This window comes from Equus asinus, chromosome 9 (genome assembly GCF_041296235.1).
Source record: "Equus asinus isolate D_3611 breed Donkey chromosome 9, EquAss-T2T_v2, whole genome shotgun sequence".
Taxonomy (NCBI): Eukaryota; Metazoa; Chordata; class Mammalia; order Perissodactyla; family Equidae; genus Equus; species Equus asinus.
In genome coordinates this window covers 45,668,970-45,696,842 of record NC_091798.1, presented here as the reverse complement: position 1 = coordinate 45,696,842, position 27,873 = coordinate 45,668,970, and the positions used below count along the sequence as shown (strand labels likewise).

General features: G+C 38.2%; 1 protein-coding gene across 3 annotated transcripts in view; it reads left to right on the top strand.

Moving 5' to 3' along the window:
- The window catches only part of HSPA4 (heat shock protein family A (Hsp70) member 4), a 41,394-nt gene extending 13,815 nt beyond the window's left edge, over positions 1-27,579 (top strand). For all 3 annotated transcript variants that reach the window (XM_014856746.3, XM_044780452.2, XM_044780451.2), the window contains 16 exons: positions 800-922; positions 4,785-4,884; positions 5,545-5,678; positions 7,734-7,978; positions 11,854-11,930; positions 13,395-13,546; positions 14,054-14,160; positions 14,840-14,973; positions 16,003-16,184; positions 17,717-17,806; positions 19,821-19,973; positions 20,886-21,011; positions 22,038-22,145; positions 23,853-23,972; positions 25,025-25,186; positions 25,377-27,579. In XM_014856746.3, coding sequence (XP_014712232.1) covers positions 800-922; positions 4,785-4,884; positions 5,545-5,678; positions 7,734-7,978; positions 11,854-11,930; positions 13,395-13,546; positions 14,054-14,160; positions 14,840-14,973; positions 16,003-16,184; positions 17,717-17,806; positions 19,821-19,973; positions 20,886-21,011; positions 22,038-22,145; positions 23,853-23,972; positions 25,025-25,186; positions 25,377-25,580 — 2,217 coding nt within the window. In that variant the 3' untranslated portion in view covers positions 25,581-27,579. The remainder of the gene's footprint in view (positions 1-799; positions 923-4,784; positions 4,885-5,544; positions 5,679-7,733; positions 7,979-11,853; positions 11,931-13,394; positions 13,547-14,053; positions 14,161-14,839; positions 14,974-16,002; positions 16,185-17,716; positions 17,807-19,820; positions 19,974-20,885; positions 21,012-22,037; positions 22,146-23,852; positions 23,973-25,024; positions 25,187-25,376) is intronic.
- Positions 27,580-27,873: the final 294 nt, after the last annotated feature.

Genomic DNA, 27,873 nt, shown 5'->3' with positions numbered 1-27,873 from the left:
ATAGCAGGGAAGAAGAGGTAGCTTAGAAAGAGGCTCACCAGGAGGGATATTTTTCCATCTTTATCATGCAGTGAAGTGAGAAACTTAGATTCTAAACCAGAGCAAATTATGGTTGGGCTGAGGAGTGAGGTGTTGAGGAGAAGGTGTTGTTCAAGCTGAACTGGAGCAGCTAAAAAAAAGAGTGACATTTTCTGGTCTGGATTGTAATTGGGGATGGGGCTGATCCTAGACAGTCTTTCAACATATGAAGTTTGTAACTCTTGTTGTCTAAGTTGCAGACTTTTATCCAGGGTAGGCTATCTTGAAGCTTTGTTCATCATTTATTCTTTAATTCAACAAGCGTTTCTTGTGTCAGGTCTGTCCTAGGTGTTGAGGCTTATGGCACTGAACAGATCTGACAAAAACCATGTCCTCAGGTTAGATTGGATCCTAATTAGGGAGATAAGTCAACACCGTAAACTAAGTAAAACACATATGGTATGTCAGATGGTGAAATAGTTTCTACCACCAGACCCCTTTATGGAGGGGTAATATCGGTCATGGTGAGCTGCACCAGTTTGCTCCTGCACAGGTAATTGTCTCAAGTTTTGTTGGTGGTTACAACATTTTGTTTACCTAGTGGTCCTCATCTCTAGATAGCATATTTGACCAGCTAAAAGTGACCTTCAAGTTATTTTTGCTTCCAAAACTAGCTTTCTTCAATTTCCTCTTGAGATAATGGTCCACTGATGATGTCATTTTAGGCTTTGTTTATGAAGAAGGAATATTAAGTCTAGATCCTTTTGTTGTTTTATTGCAGGTGAAATATATGGAGGAAGAGCGGAATTTTACCATGGAGCAAGTGACTGCCATGCTTTTGTCCAAACTGAAGGAGACCGCGGAAAGTGTTCTTAAGAAGCCTGTTGTGGACTGTGTTGTTTCGGTGAGTTTGATCTCTACGCATTATAGGGAACTTGCATGAAGAAGCAGAGAGAAGATAGCTGTTAATTGCAAATAAAATTTCTTTTTGCCTTAGGTTGTAATGGTTATTTTAAGAATTTATCAAACTGGTCTTCATTTTCTTGAATATTTTCTGCCTACTCGTTTTTGCTTGGTCCTTCTCTGTTATTCTGCCTATTTAAAGGCTTATTTCAAATCCCACTTCTTCCTGGATTCATTTTGGCACCCAGTATAGTGCCTGGCACACAGTAGGCACTTGTTTGTTGAATACCGTCAATTAGAAATGCTGTCTTTTTCTCCATTTCTATCTCTGTATGTCTTTGCTGTCTCTTATCTATCTAGCACTAAAGGCAGGGCAGCAGTAGACTTCATCTTGTCTTTTCCATATCCCTATTTAGATGGAAGCCTGGCTGTTTGTAGCTTTTTGCTTGTAGTATGATGGAGTCCTTAGGGACAGTTGAAATTTGCGAGCTTGTATTGGCTTTGCCACTGTCTCTCCTCATTCTGCAGTTGTTGTCTGATTTTAGTTCTATGGCCTCTTTTGTCTTAATGTTGGTGCATTGATCAGCAGAGCAAGGACTGTTAGGTGGCTTTTGTACTATACAGTCTGTTGTCTTGTGGATTCCTTGGTTCTTGGTTATCTAGTAAAGTGGAACTCACTTTTGTCAGGAAGAAGTAGGTTATGGCTATGTACTGCATTTTGAGGATTTGAAGAACAGAAATGCTACTTTCCTTAAAGAGCTCAGATTCAATACAGGCACCATATTTCTTAGATGCTTTCTGCTTTTTCCCAGCTCTTTTGGTCTCCTATATTTCTTCTCTTTTTCTCCATCTGGTGCCCTAACTTTGATCCTGAAGTATGCTTGTGTAGAAGTAAAATTTATGTTAAGTGGGTGGATGCTTGAGTGGCCTTTCCAGCTTTTGGAATCAAGTTAAAAGGTGATGGATTAAGTCATTTGTTGAGGGTTCTCAGGACAACACTGAGTTTTGATGATTTGCTAGGAGAATTCACAGAACTTAGCATATAGCCATACTCATGGCTAAGATTTATTACACTGAAAGGATACAAAGCAAAATCAATAAAGGGAAAAGGTAATGGGCACTGTCTGGAGGAAACCAGGCACAAACTTCCAAGAATCACCTTCCAGTGGAGTCAGACTGGATGCACTTAATTCCTCCCGCAACAAGTGTGACAACATGTGTCAAATGTCACACCCAGGGAAGTTCTGCCTGAGCGCAGGAATCCAGAGTTTCTGTTGGGGGTCTGTCATCTTGGCACCCTGTGCCTATCAGGTACCAGAATTCCAGACTCCCAGAAGGAAGGTAAGTAAGCAGCATAGACTATATTGTACAAACAGTTTAGGCACAGTGAGCCACTCTTATCATTTAGGGAAATTTTTCTGTCAATTTAGGGAACTGTTTATCATTCAAGTTCCTAGATGCCAGGAAAGGGGCAACCTTGCCATTGGGCCTTTCTAAGAATAGCGGTCTGTGGCCTCTGTGAACTCTCTTCTGCACAGTCACTGCTCTCACTCTTGGTTCTATGGTATATCTGATTGCTGTGTAAATAGAGCCTGGGTGTATTTTGCTGTGTTTATAAGTTGATTATTGTTAAAACAAACTTTATTTCTTTGGGAAGGTAGTAATAGTCCCAGTATTAAAAAATCAAAACTGTAAAAGAAGGTATGGGAAGCTGCAGCACCCTCTGCTACCTCGTAAGTAGTTTTTCCTTCCCAGAGGTTACTGGTTTTACTGCTTTGTTACACATCTTTCCAGAGGTTTTTATGTACCCAAGCAAATATGTATAGGCCCTTTTTTTTTTTAAAGGTTTTGTTTTTTTCCTTTTTCCCCCCAAAGCCCCCCAGTACATAGTTGTATATTCTTTGTTGTGGGTCCTTCTAGTTGTGGCATGTGGGACGCTGCCTCAGCGTGGTTTGATGAGCAGTGCCATGTCCGCGTCCAGGATTCGAACCAACGAAACACTGGGCCGCCTGCAGCGGAGCGTGCGAACTTAACCACTCGGCCACGGGGCCAGCCCCTGTATAGGCCCTTTTTCACTTTCATTTTTCTTTTAACAAATTTTGGATAATTTATCTTGTATTTGTTCTGTAGCAGTAAAGAAGTACTTCATTCCTTATAGTGTCTGTAGAGTACTCTAGTTATGCTTGTAAGTAATGTGTTTAACCAGTCCCTTTTTTTGACATTCAGGTTGCTTCCATTTTTTTTTTAATTGTAAAGAATACTGCAATGAGGGGCCAGCCCTGTGGCTGAGTGGTTCAGTTTGTGCGCTCCGCTTCAGTGGCCCGGGGTTTCCCCAGTTCGGATCCTGGTCACGGACATGGCACCACTCATCAAGCCATGCTGAGGCAGTGTCCCACATAGCACAACCAGAAGCACCTACGACTAGAATATACAACTATGTACTGGGGAGCTTTGGAGAGAAGGAGAAGAAGAAGAAGGAAAAAGAAAAAAGAATGCAATAATGAGTAAACTTGAACAAATAGCATTTTGCTCTTATTTGTGATAAGTTTGTAGGATTTATAGGCTAAATTTCCAGAAGTGTAATTGCCGGGACGAAGGAGATGTGTATTTGTAAATTTTTATTTTAAAGGAAGCTTAGCCCTGAGTTAACTACTGCCAATCCTCCTCTTTTTGCTGAGGAAGACTGGCCCTGAGCTAACATCCGTACCCATCTTCCTCTACTTTATATGTGGGATGCCTCCCACAGCATGGCGTGCCAAGTGGTGCCTTGTCCGCACCCGGGATCCGAACCAGCGAACCCCAGGCCGCCGAGAAGCGGAACGTGGGAAGTTAACCTCTGCGCCCCCGGGCCGGCCCTGTATTTGTAATTTTAACGGCTGTTGTTTAATTGCCTTTTAAAAAATTTGTACTAATTTACACTTTCCCCAGCAATGTATGAGAGGGCTTGTTTGACCACAGCCTCACCAGCCCAGCATATGTATTAGCTAATTCTAATAGGTGAATTATGCTGTCAAAGTGTATGTGATTTTAATATTTTACTCTTTTAGGTGAGGTTGAACGTTTTTTCATTTAAGAATCTTTTTGTGTTTCCCTTTCTGTTAAAATACTCCTATCCTTTGCTCCTTTTATTGAGTTTCTGGTCTTCCTTTTGATTTATAGTTCTTAACATGTTGAGAGATTAGCTCTTTGCCCTTTTATGACATGAGTTGCCAGTATTTTTCCCCATTTGGTCATTAGAAATTTTTTATGAGTCAAATTTGTTAATCTCTCTCCTCCCCTTTTTTTTCTACTGAGTTTTGTGTTATATTTAGAAAATCCCTTCTTACTCTTTTAGTAAAGATTTCCTTTCATTCTGGTGCTCATGATTTTTTCTTTTTCCCTCTTCTTCTCCCCACAGCCCCCCAGTACATAGCTGTATATTCTAGTTGCAGGTCCTTCGAGTTGTGCTACGTGGGATGCCGCCCTTGCATGGCCTGATGAGCGGTGCTAGGTCCTCGCCCAGGATCCAAACTGGGGGAACCCTGGGCTGCTAAAGCGGAGCCTGCGAACCCAACCACTTGGCCATGGGACTGGCCCCATGACTTCTTTTTTTTAACATTTAAATCTGATTTGAAATGTATTTTGGTATAAGATGTGCAGTAGGGATGCAACTTGATTTTTTTCCTGTATGACTGTTCATTTGTCCCACTACCACTTACTGAATATTCTGACTTTTCCCTACTGGGTTGAAATACTTCCTTGATGATACACAGAATAAACTGCTGTAGGTATTTGAGGGTTTTTCTGGATTTTACTAACTTTTTTGGCAGATGCGTTTTAAATGAGGAAATCTCTAAGATGGTAAACTTTTATGTTTTTTGTAGGTTCCTTGCTTCTATACTGATGCAGAAAGACGATCAGTGATGGATGCAACACAGATTGCTGGTCTCAATTGCCTGCGATTAATGAATGAAACTACTGCAGGTAAAGAGGGACTATTAACTAAAATTTTTGCTTAAACTTGAAGGTTGTGAAGTCTTAAAACCCTCGAGTTTCTTCTTTATTTTGCTTGGAGTGCTTACCACCTATGTGTCAGAGTGTTTTTGGATAGTCTGTCACATATGAAGAATTGATCTGACAGTACTTTGTATCTTCATAGCACTTACTGATATTTAATCACGTTTGTTTGGAAAAGAACACATTTATTGTGTGTTCGGAGTAGTGCTTTGGTTTAAAGATTGGTCTTTCTTGGACTTGTGGGTGTGCAGCCAGAGGAATGGGATGTAAACATCTCAGGGACCAGATATGTGGGAATGTTTGAGATGGAACAAGGTAGAAGAAATCTGGGAAAACGAGTTTGGAAAAATGGGGGAAGTGGTTTGGGAAAAAATTGCCCAAGTTATTGGAACTGGAAATTGGAAACATTAAGGTAGCCAAAGAGAATGTCAGCATTTAACTCTCTGAAGTTAATGTTCTTCATGAATGAATTATGCAGTGCTTATAAAGAATTTGAGTCTTTCTAAAAGCATAACATTTATGCAGCCCCATTTATTATATACCAAATCTTTTTCCTATTTAAATGGATTTTAAGTTTACTGCTTAAATGATGATATTATGGTGAATTTAATTTTTTTTCTTATGTAGTTGCTCTAGCATATGGAATCTATAAGCAAGATCTTCCTGCCCTAGAAGAGAAACCAAGAAATGTAGTTTTTGTAGATATGGGACATTCTTCCTATCAAGTTTCTGTATGTGCATTTAATAGAGGAAAACTTAAAGTAAGTGTATTTTCTCTGAAAGACTGTATTACAAGTGAATGGTAATTAGGAATTTATGAGAGAGAAGTTAAATAATTGGTTAAAGAATTTTGTTTCACTAATGGAAACTTCCCATCTGAACTAGAAACTAGGTATTTAGGGATGGGGTGGAAGTTGTAATCCCAAAATAATGTATCAAGAGTTGGCATGGTTTCAAGCAAAGAGCATAGATCTTAAGGAAAAAGCTCTTAAGATTCTTGAGCCTCATGTTTCTTATTTTATAATGTGGGGAAAATAGTACTTACTTTGCAGGCTTATTAGGATTCCTTAACGTGTAGTCCGTTGGTATATTTTACACTGAGGATTCAGGAGATGGTAAAGGTGTTCTCTTCTTGATCTCAAGGTTTTGATTATTCTGGTAAAGGAGTGGAGGGACTAGAACTTGAATGGCCAAAAGAAATCAGGCTAGGAGTGATATTCTAGATTTCTGGAAAGCTAGTGATCTGGAGAAAGCAGTTTTATACACACAGAAGTCTAACAGTGTTAAAGGCGGCGGGGGCTAGAAGGATGATCATGGTCACAGTTGAATTTGCTGGTTTATGCTGGTTGCAAAACGGGATATAAAATCAATTCTCTAGCTAGGTGATTTTATCTAGGATTTGCTTAAGAACCAAGGATTTTTTTGGTATTTGCTTTAATTATTTGGGTCCTGTATCAAGGTTCTTGGTGCCAGGCCCTAAATTGGCTTTCTGTCCCCAATTTGGGGATTGGTGGGAGTGGATTATCTATCCCAAAACAAGTATTTGTTAGATTTGGAGAGCATTTTAAGACTCCATTTGTTACAGTCTTGTTTCTTTGAAAAGTAGGCTTGCTTCCACTTTATATTCTGATTTATGCTGTTTCCAGGTTTTGCTTGTTTTTTTTTTAATAAGAAGGCAAATCTTTGGGATGGTTGTGAAATGAGAGATTTGTGATTTTTACAGATATAAATGATGGACCAAGTGTAGTTCTGTGTTTAAACTTTACTTTAATCACTAACAGGATTATTTCTAAAATCCATTCTATACTTTCACCTTTTTGAACAGAAGATACTGGCCATAATTTGTCCTTGGCTTTGGGTCAAAGTGATGTGCATTAGTGACCATTGCTTTTCTTTTCCTAAATTGTCCTTCACTGTCAGCTTCACCTGTCAATTTTCCAAGTATAATTAAAATTTAATTATAAAAATGCTCATTATAAAAATATCCCCAAACTTGGAAACAACATTTATGTGTAAAGAAAAAATATAACCTTACTGTTCTTAACAGTTGGGTGTATTTCATTCTATTGTTTTAAGAAACCAGATTTGGAGTTATGCTGTATTCAGTTCTGTGTCCTGGTTTTCTTTTTCTTCAGTTAACATGTTAAGAAAATTTCCCCATGACATTTAACATTCTTCAAGTGATTGTTTTTGTGGCGTTTTATTCCTTCGTAAGGATGTCATCCCTTGTTTAGCCCGTCTTTTGTTATTGAATCTGGTTAGATCTAGTTTGTCTTCTAATCTGCTAGAGATTTGGAAAATGGATAAGGCAAGCTAATTAGACTTCTATGTTAAATAGAAACAAATTACTGAGCTAAGGCTTTAGCATCTTTCTTGGTAGTAAACTGCATAGAGTGTGAGTGAGGCCTTTGGTCACTATCACAGTTTTCTGATAGTGATGAGACTAGAACTGTGTACATGACATGTTAGTGTGTTTGGCCTTGGATATGTAATTGCTGTTTGGAGTCAGATTGGTGTAATGGAGAGGGTGTGGATTTTGGAATGAGGAGATTGGGTTTTGAATTTCACTTTTACTACTTAGTAGCTTTGTGACCCGCAGATTACCTATCTGTCTAGGCTTGTAGGATCATCTGTAAATTAGGGATTACAACGTTTCTTTTCACAGTAGTTGTAACAATGATTAAATGACACATGCACATTGCCTTGCTTCAATGTTAATGTACTCCCCACTTATTAAAATTAACCAGTTAAATATATATCATGATAAAATTTTAAGTTGATTGGTTAATTTTTGAATTAATTATCTTTTTTTTAAGGTTCTGGCCACTGCATTTGACACAACACTGGGAGGCAGAAAATTTGATGAGGTGTTAGTAAATCACTTCTGTGAAGAATTTGGGAAGAAATACAAGCTAGATATAAAGTCAAAAATCCGTGCATTATTACGACTGTCTCAGGAGTGTGAGAAACTCAAGAAATTGATGAGTGCAAATGCTTCAGACCTCCCTTTGAGCATTGAATGTTTCATGAATGATGTTGATGTATCCGGAATGATGAATAGGTAACCATGTTAATATTTTGATGGTAAACTGAACTGTGATTTAAGCTGAACTGTGATTTTTCTTCACTTGCATTAGTCTTAACTAGCTAATTTTTGAAATCATCGTGCTGGTTATATGATGACTTCAGTTCCGTACGTAAAAATTAGGGGCCATTCAGGATCCTGCTTTTTATGTGAAGGTTGGGTTTAGTTATTCTAATAATGTAGACTAATGTTTTGGTTCTGATTAACTGAATATTCCAGTAAGTTGGTAGTTCTTTTTCTGTGCATGTATGATACATAAGTTATCAGTTTTCATAAAATCAGGGCAGAGTGCTTTAGTGCAGAGCTCTACTGAATTTGATTTAGTCATTGATTCAGAAATTGGTGTTTTTGAGTAGTTTAGGATCACTTGAGGACAACAGCTCCTTTTGTGCAGTGCTACAAGAATTCTGGGTAATTGACATTTCAGGGCTATCCTCAGAAACACCCAGAATATTACTGTTTTGGTTGGGTTGCTTGGATGATGCAAGTGAAATATTCTTTAGGATCTGAACTCTACTGATGGGATTCAGGCAAGACTGATGGCTTGTTTAGGGAAGTGTGGCCGGAGCTATCCTTGAAAATTTGAGATGAAATTGAAATTGCTTCTGATCTGCTAGGATTAGATTATTGTGTCTGGTAACTAAATTTCTAGTCACTTTTCCCCTCTACTTGAAAGTGATAGTTTTCATTTTATTAAGCAGCAGTTTTTTGTGTGTGTATGTGTTAGGGGAGTGGGGAAGGGGTTGGTAGGAGCATATCAATATGTGTTTCAGAAATTGTTAGTGGAATGTGATGTGATTATAAGAGCCAAATAGATAACTTGTAAGTGGTTTACAGTAGTCTTCCCTTATCCATGGGGGGATATGTTCTAAGACTCCCCAGTAGATGCCTGAAACCATGGATATTGCTGAACTCTATGTATGCTATATTTTTTCCTATACATAGATGTTTGAGGTGCAACAGCAAAACTAGCATGAATTTCTTTTTCCTTCACAATTTCACGGATGGAAGATTCGTTCTTACTGTAGATCTTAGCAATCTCAGCATATGATTTTTTTCTTTCAAGTTAAGAACTTTTCACCTTTTCACTTAAAGCAAGCACTTCATAGCTTCTCTTTGGCATATCTGAATTGCCAGCATCACTACTCTTGCACTTTGGGGCCATTATTAAGTAAAATAAGGAGTACTTGAACACAAATACTGTGATACGTCTGCAGTCGATCTGATAACCCAGAATGGCTACCAAGTGACTGAGGGCGGGCAGCCAATACAGCATGGACATGCTGGACAAAGGGATGATTCACATTTCGGGCGGGACAGAGCGGATGGCACAAGATCTCATCATGTAGGCTACTTAGAACAGCGCGCAATTTAAAACTTACGAATTGTTTACTTCTGGAATTTTCCATTTAATATTTTTGGACCCTGGATGGTAAATAAAAAACTGCGGATAAGGGAGGACTACTGAATACTTTTTAGAAGCTGAAAATAGCCTGTGTGCTGCTTTTTTTTTTTTTTAAACAGTTGTACCTTATGTTGTCAGATCACATAGCTCTTATGTTCTCTATTTTGTAGCCTTCATTTTGTCTTCAGTGCTCACTAGCAATCTTTTTTTTTTCAACTAAGGAAACCAGATTGTTTCTGACATTACAGCATTTCTTCTAATTAACTTTTTTTGAGGTAAAATTCACATAAATACTATTTTGAAGTGAACAACTATGTTGTGTTTAGTACATTGACAGTGTTGTGCAGTGACCACCTCTATCTAGTGACAAAACATTTTTATCACCCCAAAATAAAGCCTTGTACCCATTAAGCAGTCACTTCCCATTTTCCTTTACCTCTGGCAGCCAGTCTACTTTTTATGCCTATGGATTTGCCTGTTCTGGATATTTTATATAAATGAATCTTATACCATGTATTTGGTTCTTTTGTCTCTGGCATCATTCACTTAACATAGTGTTTTCTAGGTTCATCCATGTTGTAGCATGTATTACTACTTCATTGCTTTTTATGGCAAATAATATTCCATTTGTATGGATATACCACATTTTATTTATTCGTTTATCAATTGATGGACATTTGGGTTGTTTCTGCTTTTTAGCTGTTGTGAATAGTGCTTCTTTGAACATTTGTGAACAAGTGTTTGTTTATCTTGTTTTCAGTTCTTGTAGATATATTCCTAGGAGTGGAATTACTGGGTCATATGTTGATTCTATGTTTAGCTTTTTGAGGAATCACCGAACTGTTTTCCTCAGCAGTTGCGCCATTTTACATTCTCACCAGCAGTGTACGAGGATTTCAGTTTCTCCACCTCCTTGCTAACACTTGTTATTTTCAAGTTTTTTGATTATTGCTATCCTACTGGGTAAAGTGGTATCTCATTGTGTTACCACTAATTTATGTTAATGTAATGTCATCATTTTGGTTGTTGGAAGGAAATTCTCATATAGATTCTTAAGGAATGGCACGTGTGAACAGTGTTTTTTTGTTTTTTTTTTTTCCCCTCTGAGGAAGAGTTGCCCTGAGCTAACATCTGTTGCCAATCTTCCTCTTTTTGTATCTGAGCTGCCACTACAGCATGGGCACTGAAAGACGAGTGGTGTAGGTCCATGCCTGGGAACCAAACCCGGGCTGCCAATGGCAGAGCCTGCTGAACTTAACCGCTAGGATACTGAGGCTGGTCCAAAAGTCACATTTCTAAAGTGTGTAATTCAGTGGTTTTTAGTATATTCACAGAATTGTGCAACCATCACTGCAACTCAATTTTAGAATATTTTAATCACTTCATAAAGAAACTCCAAATGAGCTATCAAGCTGTGAAAAGACATGGAGGAACCTTAAATGCATATTTCTAAGCAAAAGAAACCAATCTGAAAAGGCTGTGTACTGTATGATTCCAACTATATGACATTCTAGAAAAGGCAAAACTGGAGACAGTAAAAAAATGAGTGGTTGGCAGGGGTTCATGGGGAGGCGGGGATTGATTATGGGGAACACAGGATTTCTAGGGCAGTGAAGCTATTCTGTATGATACTGTAATGGTGGATACTTATAAATTTGTCAAACCCGTAGAACCCTAATTTATACTATCATACGTATCACCGTTGGTTCATCAGTTGGTAGGAACGTATCACTCTGATGCAAGTTGTTAATAGGGCAACTGGGGAGGTGGTGAGGGATATGAGGGAATTCTCTATACTTACCATTTGTTTCTCTGTAAACCTAAAATTGATGTAAAAAATAAAGTATATTAATTTAAAGGGAAAAAAAAAGAATCGGTATCCAGTAGCTGTCTTTCCCATCTCTTCTTCCTCCTAGCCCTAGGCAGCCATTCATCTACTTTCTCTGAATATACCTCTTCTGAACATTCATTTAAACGGAGTCATATGTGTTCTTTTTTGTTTGGCTTCTTTCACCTAACATAATGTTTTCAGAGTTCATCTATATTGTAACATGTATTATTCGTTTTTGTGTTTTATTGTGTTCATTGCTTTTTATTGCCGAATACACTTGATGGACATGAGGGGTGTTTTCCACTTTTTTGGCTGTTCTGAATAATACTGCTGTGAACATGCATGTGTTAGTTTTTGTGTGATCATCTTTTCGTTTCTCTTGAATATATACCTAAAGTGGAATGCTAACTCATGGTAATACTACGTTTAACATCTTGAAGAGTTGCCAACTTTTCCAGACTGGCCACACCATTTCACATTCCCACCAGGAATGTGTGAGGGATCTAATTTATCTACAGACTTGCCAATGCTTGTTGTTATCTGTAGTTTTGATTGTAGCCATTTATGTCATGTAAAAGTGGAATATGATTTAACCTATTTTTGTTTTTTTCATAGAGGCAAATTTCTGGAGATGTGTGATGATCTCTTAGCTAGAGTAGAGCCACCACTTCGTAGTGTTTTGGAACAAGCCAGTAAGTATTTTTGTGTTTGAATTGTTTATGTATCTCAGGCTCTTTGGAAATGTTCTTTATTAACTTTTTCTTCGTTTATACAAATTTTGATTGTATCAGTGCTGTATAAGCTTCTTTTGATCTATATCTTCCCCCTGGAGTACCCACCCCTGCCCCAAGTAATCTTTTGATAATAGTGTCCAGGGAAATGTAATAGTTTTGGCTCAAAGATGGATAATAACTCACTTGTTACATGATGGTAGAAATTGTCATTTGCAATGCTGCTGTAGTAATCTTGTAGGCTTTTCTGTCAGTGAATCCTTTGCTGAATAAGAAGTAGAGCAAAGAGGGGCCGGCCCTGTGGCAGAGTGGTTAAAGTTGCGTGTGCTCCGCTTTGGCAGCCCAAGTTCGTGGGTTCGGATCCTGGGCGCGGACCTACTCCACTCACCAGTCATGCAGTGGAGGCGTTGCATGTACAGACTGGGGAAGATTAACACAGATGTTAGCTCAGGACTAATCTTTCTTCAGCAACAAAAGATGGTGGCAATGGATGTTAGCTCAGGGCAAATCTTCCTCACACCTACACAGAAAAACCAGAAATAGAGCAAAGGGAGGATATGATAACCACACACTTATTTTAATAGGATGCTTTAATTTTATCTCAGGCTGAAAGGTGGAAGTTTGATTTAGGAATGTATTACTAATTTTCCCAAAACCTTCAACAGACATTTTCCTAGGGTCTACTGTTGTGTTGATTGCTAGCTATTTTCAGAGTGTTGAGATGGAGCATCATTTTGATACAGGTGCAGATCTTAAATGAGTGATTATGGCAAATAGGCATGTTCTTTCCATACTGGGATAGCCCATTTCTTTAAATAGCCCTTCTCAATAAATTGTCAGTGTTTGTAGCATAAAATGTGACCAGGAAACCGGGTAGTATTAAGAGGTGTTTTGTGAGTGACAGCAGAGCCTTCGTCTGCACCTTTTTTCCTTCTGATGTGAGGAGACTGTACCTGTGTTATAATGTGAACTATGCTTATGGTCTAGATGGAGTGCTGGAGTGGCTAGATGTGCGTCTGAATACCTCTTTTTCATGCCATGTCAGGGGTAACCCAATATTTCGAGGCCCTCTTAATTTCCTTATAGCTAGCTTAGCTATTGATGTTTTAATAATTAATTGAGTGAGACTATTTCAGAGATTGCAAACCACAGAGCATTGTTGGCCCTCACCTCTCAAGTCCCAGTATTTTTGTGCCTCCCTGCTCCCATTATTTTGAGCATCAAAGCATAACCTATTTGTTTCCAGATGCTGCACATCCGTGCATGTGTGTTTTTGTGGAGGGGGTGAAGGACTGGCAGGGTTTTGTTACACATCTGTGAGTTATTTTGTTTTGATAAGATGTTATATTGCTCTTTTATTTCATTGAAAAATACTTATTTAAAGATCTTTTAATCTAAATGTCTATTTTAATAATTTTCAAATAGAATTAAAGAAAGAAGATATTTATGCAGTGGAGATAGTTGGTGGTGCGACACGAATCCCTGCAGTGAAAGAGAAGATCAGTAAGTTTTTTGGTAAAGAACTTAGTACAACGCTAAATGCTGATGAAGCTGTCACTCGAGGCTGTGCACTGCAGGTGAGTTTGCTTTCTTTCACAGGTACCATTTGTAGGTCATTGTAATAAGACAGGAGTGCTTTATGTATCCAGGCAATAATCTGAAGTTAGCTCAGGGTAGTCTCAAGGTGTAAGATTTTGAAACTTCTGTTTTAAAATGGGTATCAGAGGTGGACTTTATAAATGGAGTTGTACTCTATAACATGTAATAAGATGAGTTAATTTACTAGACATAGGTAAGCCTGAGATAGTACTAGAATTTGGCATAGTATCTGTTATCTATAGATGAAGTAGTATTGTGCATCAATTAAATAAAGATTGGGGTTAATGAAAAAATAAGGAACAGCTAGATTATATAGGTAATTTGACAAATGATAGAAGTTTGTAAAACTGCTTATTCAGGCACCATTAAATTATTAATGTAAGTATTTAAACATCATTGATGATGGTCTTCTGAAGTCATTATTTATCGGTCTTGTGATATTAGTTCATAATGTCAAATAGAATTTTTAAAAATTACTATTCTAGTGTGCAATCTTATCACCTGCTTTCAAAGTCAGAGAATTTTCTATCACTGATGTGGTACCATATCCAATATCTCTGAGGTGGAATTCTCCAGCTGAAGAAGGGTCAAGGTAATAATGTGTGTACTACTCTTTTGTGTGTGTGCGCGCGTGTGTGGAAGATTGGCCCTGAGCAAACATGTGTTGCCAGTCCTCCTCTTTTTGCTTGAGGAGGATTGTCATTGAGCTAACATCTGTGTCAGTCTTCCTCCATTTTGTATGTGGGATGCCACCACAGCATGGCTTGATGAGTGGTGCATAGTTCTAAGCCCGGGATCCAGGCCTCTGAACCCTGGGCTGTGGAAGCAGAGCACACGAACTTAACTACTATGCCACCGGGCTGGCCTCAATCATTTTTTTACTTAAAGTTAGCTCAGTGTTAAGTCTGAGTAGAATACTGTCCTCCATTTCAACTTAGACAAATCTGTAACATTTTGTTACAGTGCATGAAGCAAAGTGATTGCTTACTTTAGTTATAAGAGTAAATTTGTGTCCTTATTTAGTTTCGTTTACTTGATCCTAATGAAATAATTGGTGCCGTTTATGTGCTGATTGAAGTATATTGCTTTTTTTAAACTGACTTTGTATACATATATATGTATATTTTTTCTTGGTAACTGATAAAATCTGGAAATGATGCCAGTTTAGAGGAGTAAGTAGAGCTATAGAATAATTAGAAACATAGAACATATGAGTAAAAGTGTTAGAAATATCCTAAATTTGTGTATTTTTGTCTTCTTCCTCCATTCAGTGACTGTGAAGTCTTTTCAAAAAATCATGCTGCTCCTTTCTCTAAAGTACTCACATTTTATAGAAAGGAACCATTCACTCTTGAGGCCTATTATTGCTCTCCTCAAGATTTACCTTATCCGGATCCTGCTATAGGTAAGTAAAGAGCTGGGAATTGGAAAAAAAAAAAAAATGGTATGTACTTGGAAGAAACTGGGATAGCAGAGCCAACAAATACAGTGTTCTGAAATTTGGCTATGTTAGATTACGGGAAAAAACCTCTTCCAGTCTTGTTACCAGATATAGAACCAGCAAGATGGTCATGATTTAATTGGATCTCTTGTTGTGTGGGCAGTATTTCTTGGTTAATACACATTGTGAGTGTATCTTGTGCATAATGTGGTGCTAGATACTGAAAGGAGATTTAAAAAATTCAAGTGTGACCCTAACATAGAGTTATAAGATGTACACAAAAAATCCTTAGGAAATTGTGATATCAATATCATAGGTTAAGGAGCCATGTTGGCCAGTTTTCATAGACTCTGAGAAACTCTTATAATCTGGAAATAACGCCAGTTGAGGAGAGAGAAACTATAGAGTTGTATGATAATTGTTGAACTATAATACATGGCTAAAGTATTAGGAATATCCTGAATGGTACTTAGAAGCTGTGGAAAGTTAACCTACTCTGTTTCCCTCATTTGTAAAACAGGAATGAGCATGATAATTTATACCTTCCGGAGTTTTGTGAATTAAAAAACATAAGTAAAACCCTAGTATAGTAATTGAATTTAGAAACGGCAATTTCTTGATAAACAACAGAAACATTGTGGGATCACTGGGGTTTTTTTTTTAGTAGAAGAGAATTTGACAAATCTGTTTTAGGAATTTATTTGGCAGTGGCATATAAAGAAAAATAAGACACTAGAGGGAAGGAAATGTTTGGAGGGTTAGGAGATGTTCGAGTCCTTAATTGGGATAATAAGAGTTTCACTATATGTGAAAGAGGAAGGGGAAATCTGATAATTTAGTAAATTCTAAGAGTACCCACTTTGCTTATTTGAAGTGTCACGTTACTGACTTGTCTTGGAGAAATGGACATAACCTGGCAGTGTGGGCAGATGTTTATGTTTGAATCTCTTCTCTCAGGTTACGTGTTCTTTTTTGTCTCTTATTTGTCCCTAGCTCAGTTTTCCGTTCAGAAAGTCACTCCTCAGTCTGATGGCTCCAGTTCGAAAGTGAAAGTCAAGGTTCGGGTAAACATCCATGGCATTTTCAGTGTGTCCAGCGCATCCCTAGTGGAAGTGCACAAGTTTGAGGAAAATGAGGAACCAATGGAAACAGATCAGAATGCGAAGGAGGAAGAGGTAATCTGGACATTTTATGCCATTTTAGACCGCTTATGGATGGCCCAGAAGTGACTTGTCTAGAAATTCTAGTAAATAGACTGATGTGTGACGAAGAACATTGTGACAGAGCTGCTGAGAGTGGGTTTGCTTGTATCCCCTTCCCGCAGCATGGATGAACTAGCAGAAAGTCTTTACACATAATTTATGTAGAAAGGGAACATAATTGGCATCCTCCTTTAGACTATACAGTTCTCAACTTGAGGTTTTTTTGTTTGTTTGTTTTTGAGGAAGATTAGCCCTGAGCTAACATATGCTGCCAGTCCTCCTCGTTTTGCTGAGGAAGACTGGCCCTGAGCTAACATCCCTGCCAATCTTCCTCTACTTTATATGTGGGATGCCTGCCACAGCATGTCTTGACAAGCAGTGTGTAGGTCTGTGCCTGGGATTCAAACTGGTGAACCCCAGGCTGCCGAAGTGCAATGTGTGAATTTAACTGCTGTGCCATTGTGCTGGCCCCCTTTTTTGCCCCCTAAGATTTTATTTATTCTTCTTCTCCCCAAAGCCCCCCAGTACATAGTTGTATATTCTAGTTGTAGGTCCTTCTGGTTGTGCTATGTGGAATGCCACCTCAGCATGGCTTGACGAGTGGTGCTGTGTCCACGCCCCGGATCCAAACTGGTGAAACCCTGGGCCACCAAAGCAGAGTGCGAACTTAACCACTTGGCCACGGGGCCAGCCCCTTGAGTTATTCTTGATTCTTTCTGATTACTGAAGAATCCTATGAGTCTCAGTTGATTATTTTCATAAGTATAATAGGTTTTACAATCATTTGTTGGGATCGTACACTGGATCTTATCCTTCCTGTACATCAAAATCAAGGCTTTGTGAAACTACAGATGTTTGGGTCTCATCCTCAGAGATCTTGTTAGAGTTGGTCTGGGCTGGGGCTAAGGTATCAGTAGTTTTACAAGCCCCCAAGGTCATTCTGGTGTGCTGTGGGCATTGAAAGCCAGTGATCCAGGGTCTCCACAAGCTTCTCCCTTCTTTATTGTTATTGTTAGGCTTTGGTCTTTCAACAGAGTCCTCAAGGTGTTCTCCTCTCCTAATGCACGCACTGGTTGTACTTTTGAGGATGAAAAAGCTGACTTAAAAATTGCTTAAAAAAGTTAAGACTTTTGAGAGAAATTTCCTCATGAAGAAGCTTGGAGGAACTCATGCTCTTCAGATTATATTGTACTAAATATTCCCGCACTGCACTATGAGTACTGCTGTGGTTTACAGAGCAGTCCCATGGCTGCTGCTGTTTATATAAGGGTAGGGCAGGGGAGGTGTTATCTCCATTGTACAGATATATTAGCTGAGACCCAGAGAGAAAATTTAACTGTTCTAGGTGACACAGTGTCATAGCTGGAATTTGAGTCTAGGTCTTCTAATTGCTGGTAATTGAGCAGGAATTCCATACCATGGAATTTTGCCAATGTGTCGTGAAGATTGCTTAGTCTTTGACTAGTATTTCCTAGTTTCAGAATTTGATGTCACCTGTTTTTCAGAAGATGCAAGTGGACCAGGAGGAACCACATGTTGAAGAGCAGCAGCAGCAGTTGCCAGCAGAAAATAAGACAGAATCTGAAGAAATGGAGGTATGAGTATGATTTGTAGTGTCTTCACATACATGGTTTTGGCTGAGATACCATGTCTTAGAAGATAGTTATATTAGGAATTCTTCATTTTTCTGAACAGTTCAAGCAAAATTTTGTGGTGTGCTTGGAAGGTACGTTTGGCAAGATGGTCTTTGAACTGCAAAGACTAGTTGCTATGTGGGAAGAAAGCACTCAGAAGCCCTAGTTTTCCTAGGCTAGTGATCGATTCATGCTGGTTTCTGAATGGCTATTACCAATAGTCATTCTGCTCATAATTTATTCTTTGCCAATAAACAGTGAGATAATTTTTTCAAATTTTATTAACTCTCTGAAACTTGTCTTTTTGTCAAGAGATATTGTTTTAAATAATGTATTTAAGTATATTTTGTAAATATTTATCCCAAACATTTATTTAAATTAATATATAACATTTTTGAATCTTTTATAACCTGTCCTGTAATTTTGACTTTCGAGCTTGCGTGTTTAAATTTGTTGTCAGCATTGAAAACACCTTTTCTTTCAAATTATTTATGACATTGCAGTATATAATCTCACCTTCTCAGGTGAGATTTCTGATTGTGGCATTTAAAAATGTTTTGCAGAGCCTTTGGGGGATTGAGTCTGTTACCTATTTTCATATCAGTTAACAAACTTTAATTACTTTCCTTTAGCTGTGCAAATAAGTGTAAAAAAGAAAATAATGGACTGAGGAAATTGTACTCACAGATGCTTTAGTCTTCTACAGTCAGTTTCCAAGGTGGAAGACCCTTCTTGTTGTTGGCTGGGTTGGGGGCAGCAGAGGGAGAGAGAAGTACTTACTCTGTGTTTGCAAGGTGGGGGAGAGAAAGGAGAAGGGAGAGGTGCCTTCCCTCCTTCCCCTGCATAGATGGAGCTGTGGAAAGTTTCAGGGGGTTATTACTTAGGCTTCTTCTGTGAGGTGGCTTGGGAACTGGTGCCTTTCATAGTATTGTTTCTAAGGGAAGTGAAATACAAGTGATACATAAATTTCAGCAACTGACTTAAGTTATTTGGATAGGATGTGGGGAAATGACTTTGAAATCTTGCCTCACATCATAGGGCAAGTTGAATTCCAGATAAATTTGAAAGTTAAAACAGACAACTGGAATAAGTATTTTTCTAATTTGTGGATCAGGAATGGCTTTCAAAGCATAAAAACATAATCACAAAGGAAAAGATGGATGTATTCAACAATAAAAACTTACGTACACAAGTAATAGAGAATTAGAAAAACTAGAGAGTCAATCACTTGGGGAAACAGTCACTAAAATCCTAAGAGAACAGTGAATGCAACGTGACTAGGCAATTTGAAGAGATAAGTATGGTTTATAAGTGTGCGAAAAAAGGTTGTTGACCCAAAGAAAATAATCATAAGATGACGATAAATGAGTTCCTGTTTGTGGCCAGGGTGCAGCAGAATGGATTCTCTCACTCCTTGTGAGAGTGTAAATAGGTACAGACATTTTGGGAATCATATTGACAGTATGTTTCTGACACACAAAAATTTCATACCCTGTCCTCACTGATTTCACATGCACGTCTGTGTGGTTAGATGAGTGGAAGAAAATTACAGATTCAGTAGTGATTATATGTTGATAGTGGGATTATGGCAGGTTGTTTATATATGTATGTGTGTATATTTATTAATTTGTATGTGTATGTGTACAGTTTAGTGTTAAGTATGCCCAGTGGTGCAAACCAGTCTCTAGAACTTTTTCATTTTGCTGACCCAAAACTCTACCAATTAAACAACAACTCCTCATTATCCCATCTTGCCTCTCCCCAGCCCCTGGCAACTGTCATTATTTTCTCTCTCTATGGATTTGACTACTCATAGAATTTAATTTTCCAGGTATTGAAAGAAAGTCCTAGGTTATTTGGATCATCAGAAAACAAAGTTAATATAAATGCGAAAATAGTTTTTGGTATGTAACCCAGTTGGAAGTTTAAGATAGTCTGTATATATGTTTGTTCTTGATGATTTCTGTTATTTTAGACCTCTCAAGCTGGATCAAAAGACAAAAAGATGGACCAACCTCCTCAAGCCAAGAAGGCAAAAGTGAAGACCAGTACTGTGGACTTGCCGATTGAGAATCAGCTTTTATGGCAAATAGACAGAGAGATGCTCAACTTGTACATTGAAAATGAGGTTGTTATTTCAAGTCTCTTAGAACAATAAGCTAACAAATTAATGTGACCATAGTGTTCACACTCTGTGTCTAGTGACCTTTATGCAGTTTTGGTTGTTTGGAGTTTGAGAAAATAATTTTAGATTTTTGGGTCTTGCAACGGCAAGTTTGATAGATTCCATGTAATGTCAAAGTACTTTTATGGTGATACTATGTTTGTATTGCTAGAAGCTCCGTTATGAGATCTTTGACATTATGTCTTTGGTCTACGGGGAGGTATCGTTGTTTGCGTGTTTATTCACTAGAGGTTGGGATGTTTGAGCTGGTGGGTCATGGAAGTTGATCAGTAGGAGAAATCACATAGCATTGATGATAGCACTGTTTTGTTTATTAGTTCTGTTCCCTATTGCCAGTCCATAATGTAACTCTTGTTATATTGAGTGATGCAAGGTTTGGGACCCTGGAGCACAATTATTGAATTAATTGTTATCTGTGATGTTTCTTATCATGTATCTGTTGGATCTCAGAGTAGTTGTGTTTTATAGAACCTTTAACGTTTATACTGTATGAATAATTTGATTTTTCTTGGTATTCTATAGTAATAGTACAGCTGAGTATACTATCTTGTGACACTGAGCTGGTAGTTTCTTAAAAGTTCTTTTGTCTTAAATTCTTTTCTTATTTTTTTTGCTTTTGAGTATCTACATCTTGACATTTCTATTGCTCTTTTTTTTCCTAAGCACACTCAAAAAACTCACTGGATCTTCGTAATTTACTGAGGACTAATGCTTCCAGCTCTCCTTTCTGGATGATTTGCAGAACTAAAAGGATTTGGGGAAGAAGGATTCTCTACTTTTATAACTATATCACTTAATATTTGAGAGGAAACTGTCTCAGTTGTCAGAAGTCTAACTAATTTCTGCTGTTCTCAGGGTAAGATGATCATGCAGGATAAACTGGAGAAGGAGAGGAATGATGCTAAGAATGCAGTAGAAGAATATGTGTATGAAATGAGAGACAAGCTTGGTGGTGAATATGAGAAGTTTGTGAATGAAGATGTAAGTATGTGCCACTGTGCCTACCTGTTATGTGTCTTCTGGGAGCATCTTAAAATGGATTAGAAGGGAAGTTTGCACCTGTAGGTATACAGTAAATTGATTACAAATGTACGTTTGGGGAAAAGTTGTATATTATTTTATTTTGTATTTATTAGTGGAGTATTTTCCAAAGGTTAGTCTTTGTGCATCACTTTTTTGGGGGAGGGGGCATAACTTTTTGATAGATTTGCATGCTTTTGTTTACTTAGTATTTTTCTTTAAATCAGTTCGTTTTTCCCTGATGTTTACTTTATCTTAACTCTTTTTTTATTGAGGTATAATTGACGTATAATATTACATTAGTTTCCGGTGTACCACATAATGATTCAGTATTTGTATACATTGTAAAATGATCACTACAGTAGGTGTAGTTAAACATTTGTCACCATACGTAGAACAAATTTTTTTTCTTGTGATAACATGCAAGATCTACTCTCTTAGCAACTTTCAAATATGCAATATAGTATTATTAACTATATAATTCACTTATTTTTAAATGCAGTTTTTAATTCTGAAAGTTTCAAACATACCCAAACCTCCCTTACAGCAGAAAGAATCGTATAATGAAATCCCCTGTACTTACCAAGCAAAACAGCATTTTGCCAGTCTTGTTTTCTGTATCCCCGACCCCCACTCCCCCTGTGTTTTAAGGCAAAGCCAGATATTTTGCTGTCTATGCCTGTGACTCCACTGGCAAATCTGCTGATTTTTTTTTTTTTTTTAAGATTTTGTTTTTTTCCTTTTTCTCCCCAAAGCCCCCGGTACATAGTTGTATATTCTTCATTGTGGGTCCTTCTAGTTGTGGCATGTGGGATGCTGCCTCACTGTGGTTTGATGAGCAGTGCCATGTCCGCACCCAGGATTCAAACCAACGAAACACTGGGCCGCCTGCAGCGGAGTGTGCAAACTTAACCACTCGGCCCCGGAACCAGCCCCTAATCTACTGATTTTTGATTGACCTAATTCCGGTGTCTTCTTCATCTTTAGGATCGTAACAGTTTTACCATGAAACTAGAAGATACTGAAAATTGGTTGTATGAAGATGGAGAAGACCAGCCAAAGCAAGTTTATGTCGATAAATTGGCTGAGTTAAAAGTAAGTGATTCTTGAAAGCAGAAGTGTCCTGAACCCATGCTGTAGTTTGCAAGGAGAGTGTCTCAAAGTAGAGTGGAATTCTCATGTCAAGAAATGAAGACGGCCTGAAAGTGATTGAAGAACTATACCCTTTATCAGTTAGGTTCATTGTCTTCTCACTTTTAGAACCTCAAAGTAACAGAAGAATTTTTCTTTTCTTTTCTTTTTTTTTTCTGCTTTATTTCCCCAAACCCGCCCTGTACACAGTTGTATATCTTACTTGCATGTCCTTCTAGTTGTGGGATGTGGGACGCCGCCTCAACATGGCCTGACAAGTGGTGCCATGTCCGCGCCCAGGATCCGAACCCTGGGCCGCCGCAGCAGAGCGCAGGAACTTAACCACTCGGCCACGGAGCTGGCCCCCAGAAGAATTTTTCTGAAAATTGAGTTTAGACTTAAAATGTTTCACTGAATTGGAGATTTAGTTCATTCATGGTGTCGAGATTCAAAGACTAGCAAAGACTGTGTCCCTGTCCTAAAGGCACCTGCGGTGCAGGGCTGTGTGTATAGCCTTGATTCTCAATAGAGCAAAGCATCTGGTTTGTATTTAAAGAATCTGATTGTTAAACCTTATGGTTAGTACAAAGAGTTATCTAAAATGGCGGCCTTTTGTTTGGAAAAGGATGCAGATGCACAAGAAGAGGTTTTTTACATTTGTCAAGGTTACTTAGTTTCTTCTCAGATCGGGCCATTGTGGCAAACCTCTGGAATGGGATTGCTCCGGGTGCCTGTGGTTTCCCCTCATTTTGGCAAAAATTACAAGAGCCTCCTGTGAGATCCTCCCCATTGAGTTTTTAGTTTTACTAAAAATATCAAACACATGAAAGTAGAGAGAATAATAATTTCGTATGTTGTCCACTTATGGCCAGTTTGTTTCACTTCTCTCACTCTGTTACTTGAATCAAGCCCCTCATGTTATATTAAATCCAAAAATACTTCAATATTTATTAAGGAAATATAACCTTAAGCTGTACCATTATCACACGTAAAAAAATTCCTTAATATCACCATATATTCAGTCAGTTTTCAAGTTCCAGTTGTTTCATAAATTATTTTTTAGTTTGTTTGATTCAGGATCCAAGTAAGGTCCATACCTTCTGTTGATAGGTCTCAAAAATCTGTGTCTGTAGTTCTCCTTCTATCATTTCTCTCTTGTTTATTAGTTGATGAAGAAACTGGATCATTTGTCCTGTAGAATTTCCCCCCAGTCTGGATTTTGCTGATTTAATCTCTATGGTATTTAATATTACCTGGTAAATTGATGGTTAGATCTAGAGGCTTTGTCCGATTCAGGTTTTAAAAAAATGTTTTTGGCAAGTGTACTTCCTATTTATTGTCGGTGTGTCACTATCAGGAGGCATCTAATTATTGGTTGTCTCCTCACTGTGTTTTGAGAATTAGGGGCTCAGGTGACAAGTTGAAGTGGTTCCACATGGAACAGTATTGAGGTATATTCTCATAACTAGCCGGAGGATGTATGTCAGTGGGCTGGGGAAGAATGTTTAATTTCTTATATGTAGTACATGGAGATTAAATGTAGTTTAATTTATAACCAATCTTGGTATTGGAGCTTTTAAATCATAATCAGTCTTAGTAATAGTGGAAACAATACTACTATGACAGTTTAAGCTGCCCTGTGAACACTTGTATATTCTCTCTTCTGTTAAGAATCTAGGTCAACCTATTAAGATACGATTCCAGGAATCTGAAGAAAGACCAAAATTATTTGAAGAACTAGGGAAACAAATCCAACAGTATATGAAAGTAATCAACTCTTTCAAAAACAAGGTATCTTATTCCCCCCCCGCTCTTTGCTGTTGTTTGGTAGAGTGAAGTTTTGAGGCATTTATATAGCAGTTTTTCTCTTCTTTTTAACTATTGTTTAATAGTATTTTCTTTTTGGATGTTAGTGTAATGTGTAATATTGTACAGAGTCTTACTGAGAACCCTGGGGTTTGCTGCTGCTTCTTTAATAGGTGTAATCTGCAGTGGAGCAGTGTTGTTCCACTTCCTTTTCTTGCTGTGAAAAGCTTCATCAGTGACAGCCTGCTCTATCCTGGTCTTTCTGAGAACACGTTAGGCATATAATTTGGTTTGTTATGCAGATGTAGGACTATCTCAATAGTAAACTACTTATCAATTTTTGAGCAATATGTGGTACTCCATAAATATGTTATCTCATTAAGTCCACACAGTACCCTTATGAAGTAAGTGGTAGTATCAATGTTTATAAATAATTTCTAACTGTTTGAGCCTCATTGTCCTTAAGCAACACCCATAGTTACTGTTGGGGGAACTGGGATTGGGCCTGAGGTCTGGCTCCAGACTTTGGCCTCTTAACTCCTCTAGTATATTCCGGGTTCTTGATTTATCATGAGTGTAAGAAACTTTGAGTGATAAATTGAACTTGTTTCTTTTTAAAAAAAATTTTGCTTCTGAAAGCCCTCTTTTAAAAAATTGTGTTCGTTATTGTTTTGGTTTCTAACTAGCACTCCTAAACCTCAGGTTTCATGTCTAAAGACATGTAATTTTTTTTGCATTGTGATATCTTCATAAGATTTTGTGTAAAACGTGTGCTGCTTATACTGTTGAAACCTTTAATTGCCCCCTTATTATGGTTTTGGCCTTTAAATCTATTTCCTGAGTGTTTTAAAAGTTGGAGTTACTTTTTCTTGAACAATTCTTAAGGAATTGAATGTCTGTTTAGATCATGAGGCTACGTGTGCTTCATTTTTTGGAAAAATTGTAGCTTTAAAAGATAGCGAGCAAAGAACTAGACACTATTTGAGCAGGGAGAGTATCATCTTTTTGACGCTTGTCTGGTGGATTACTGGTTGCAGGAGGACCAGTATGACCATTTGGATGCTGCTGACATGGTAAAGGTGGAGAAAAGCACGAGTGAGGCCATGGAGTGGATGAATAACAGGCTGAATCTGCAGAACAAGCAAAGTCTGACCGTGGATCCAGTTGTCAAGGCAAAAGAGATTGAGGCTAAAATTAAGGTAATTTACAGCTTTAAATATTTAGTAGTGTTTTTGGTCATCCTTGTTACTTATTAATAGTCCTTAAAGTGACATTTAGGAGGGAACGTCGTTATTGTGTTTTAGAATGAGAGAGTGTGGACTTGGGTTTAGAATGACACACAAAGTTTATTTTTATAAAAAACCATAATTTTCTCTCCTGTCATTCTAGGAACTGGTGAATATCTGCAGCCCTATAATTTCAAAGCCTAAACCCAAAGTAGAACCTCCAAAAGAGGAGCAAAAAAATGCAGAGCAGAATGGACCAGTGGATGGACAAGGAGACAACCCAGGCCCTCACGCTGCCGAGCAGGGTACAGACACAGCTGTGCCTTTGGATTCAGACAAGAAGCTTCCTGAAATGGACATTGATTGATTCCAAGAATTGTTTATATTAAAACAGACTATTATAAAGCTTTAAGTTGTCAACTTTGTTCTAAATATCAACTAGAGCAATCAGATACTGGAGATTTCTTAGTCAGTTTTTAGGGGATTTCAGGGGAGGGGATGTAGGTAATGTATGGAGCATTTTGACTTCTAAATAGTTCGGTACAGAAATTAAGTGCATTGTATCTTTTTCATAATGGTACTATTTAGAAGCCCAGTTAGACTTACTGAGCTTATGCTTCACTTCTTTTATGTTTAATCATGCTTATACAAAGTTAAGTTTGTTTTGGAAAGTTGAGCTATAGCAAAAGCTATAACTAGCTATCAAGCAGACTTTTTGTTATGACATATATGGCAGGATCTCTAATTGTGTTTCAAAAGTCTGTTGTGGAGATTGCCACAAAGGCTCCCTGCCTGGTGTGGGGATGGGGGTGGGGTCTCCCTCTGTTTCTGAGGCCTAGAGCATGGCATGGCATGGGTTAACATAGCAGAACAACGAGGTGTACTCTGAGCTTCACACTTCACTTCCACTCCTACCGTCTTCCCTCCTTTCCCCAGTAAAGGAGCTCCTATTATAAATGCCATGTGCTGCTCTTGAGAAAATAGACCCCTTTGCTTGGAGCAAGTTGTTAACTGAGGATTTCAGACCTGGAAGCTCTTCCTGAGAAAGTGTGTTCCTGAAAGTGTGTTCGCTAACACCCCAAGCGTCAAAATCTAAATAATTTTCAGAAGGTTAGAATTGGGTAGGTGTATTGTCGGATATAGGAATGATAAATTTGAGGAATTGATTCTTATTAATTATGGTGTAAAGATTTGTGTCCTGGCCTGCTTATTGAGGTGAGAGATGTTCTGTGTAAATTTAAGGTATAGCTTAAAGTCCTAGGACAAGGGGACTTCTGGAAGTCCTCTAGGACAAGTTCTTTTTAGCTCATTCACAATCAATTGTATGTTAAGTGTTAATATCTGTCACAAATCTGCCAATATGTATGTGTTAAACAGCTGACAGATGATATAAAAAAACTAAGATACACTAGATTGTGCTGGATGAGTCTGAAATTAGTGTTAAAGAAGGGTGGTGCCTGACTTTAGCAACACCTCATTCGTACTGTGTAGCCAGTGTCAGGAGCACCAAAGCATTCCCTGTGACTGTCTTTGGGGCGTTGTTGATAGGAGTGAGGCATTTTGGAAACTCCAAGGGAAGCCTATATTAGAGGCCAGAGCTGGTACCTGCCTTAGAAACTGTTATAAGCTTTGTTGGTTACATTTTAGATTCTTGTAATAATTGTTCTGTATAGCAGAGTGCCTCTCTGTTAATTTTGGTCTATGTTGTTAGAAATAAGGTTATACCTTCCATATTTAGAGTAAGTTTCTGTCCATCTCTGCACTAAAAAATTTTGGAGTGTTACAAGCTCTAAAGTGCTATAGAGGAAAATTGCCTAGAGAGGAGGAAGGTGGAAATATTTTCATGTTGGTGTGTAAGCATGCATGGAAGCCTTGCAGCACCAGGACTTGACCCTGTACTTAGAGCATCCTCTGTCCTTTCTCTACCTGTCGTGCTTCAAGAGTTCCAGCTGGTCTGCTGTGAGGCCAAAAGCTACTTCGGAGTGCTGGCTGCGGGATTAAGCCAATTCTTATGCAACTGACTCAGTCCTTAATGGCCATTTCTGATAAAATAAAAATTTTTTGTGTGTGGGGGAGGGTTGGGATGGGGGTGAATTTGAAGTTTAAAAAGTTTAAACTAGAAATAAGATGATATGGTCTGCTTGCTCTCTGTTTAGACAGGCTTTAAGACCAGTTAGATTTACATGGAGGCCAGGCCAGAGAGTGATAATTGATGACTTGTGTGCAGATAAGCATTTATCCAGGTTGTGTTATCCAAATTGGTTTGTTAAAGCTCCAGGTCACGTTCTTACACTAAGAAAAACATTCAGTAAACATGAGACAAGTTTAGGAAAAATTAATAAAAAGAAACCTGTCTTACACTCAAAGGAATGGTTTCCTTAATTTCATAACGAAGGGGGGTGTGTGTGTGCGTGTGTGTGTTTCTGCACGTTTGTGTGTTTTCAAGAAAAGCTTTTCTCCGGAGGTGAGAGCCCTCTTAGCTAAATTCCACTTAACTTTTGTCAGAGACCTCCAGTCAGAAGAACAGTCAAGGCACAGCACGCTCGGTGGCAAGAAGTTGCTCTTTCTGTACTCACTCTCTCACATTGAGTCCTGGCCCAGTTCTCCGATGTAGGAATCCTCACCTTGTTCCTGTGAGCCTTACTTTGAGAATAGCAGGA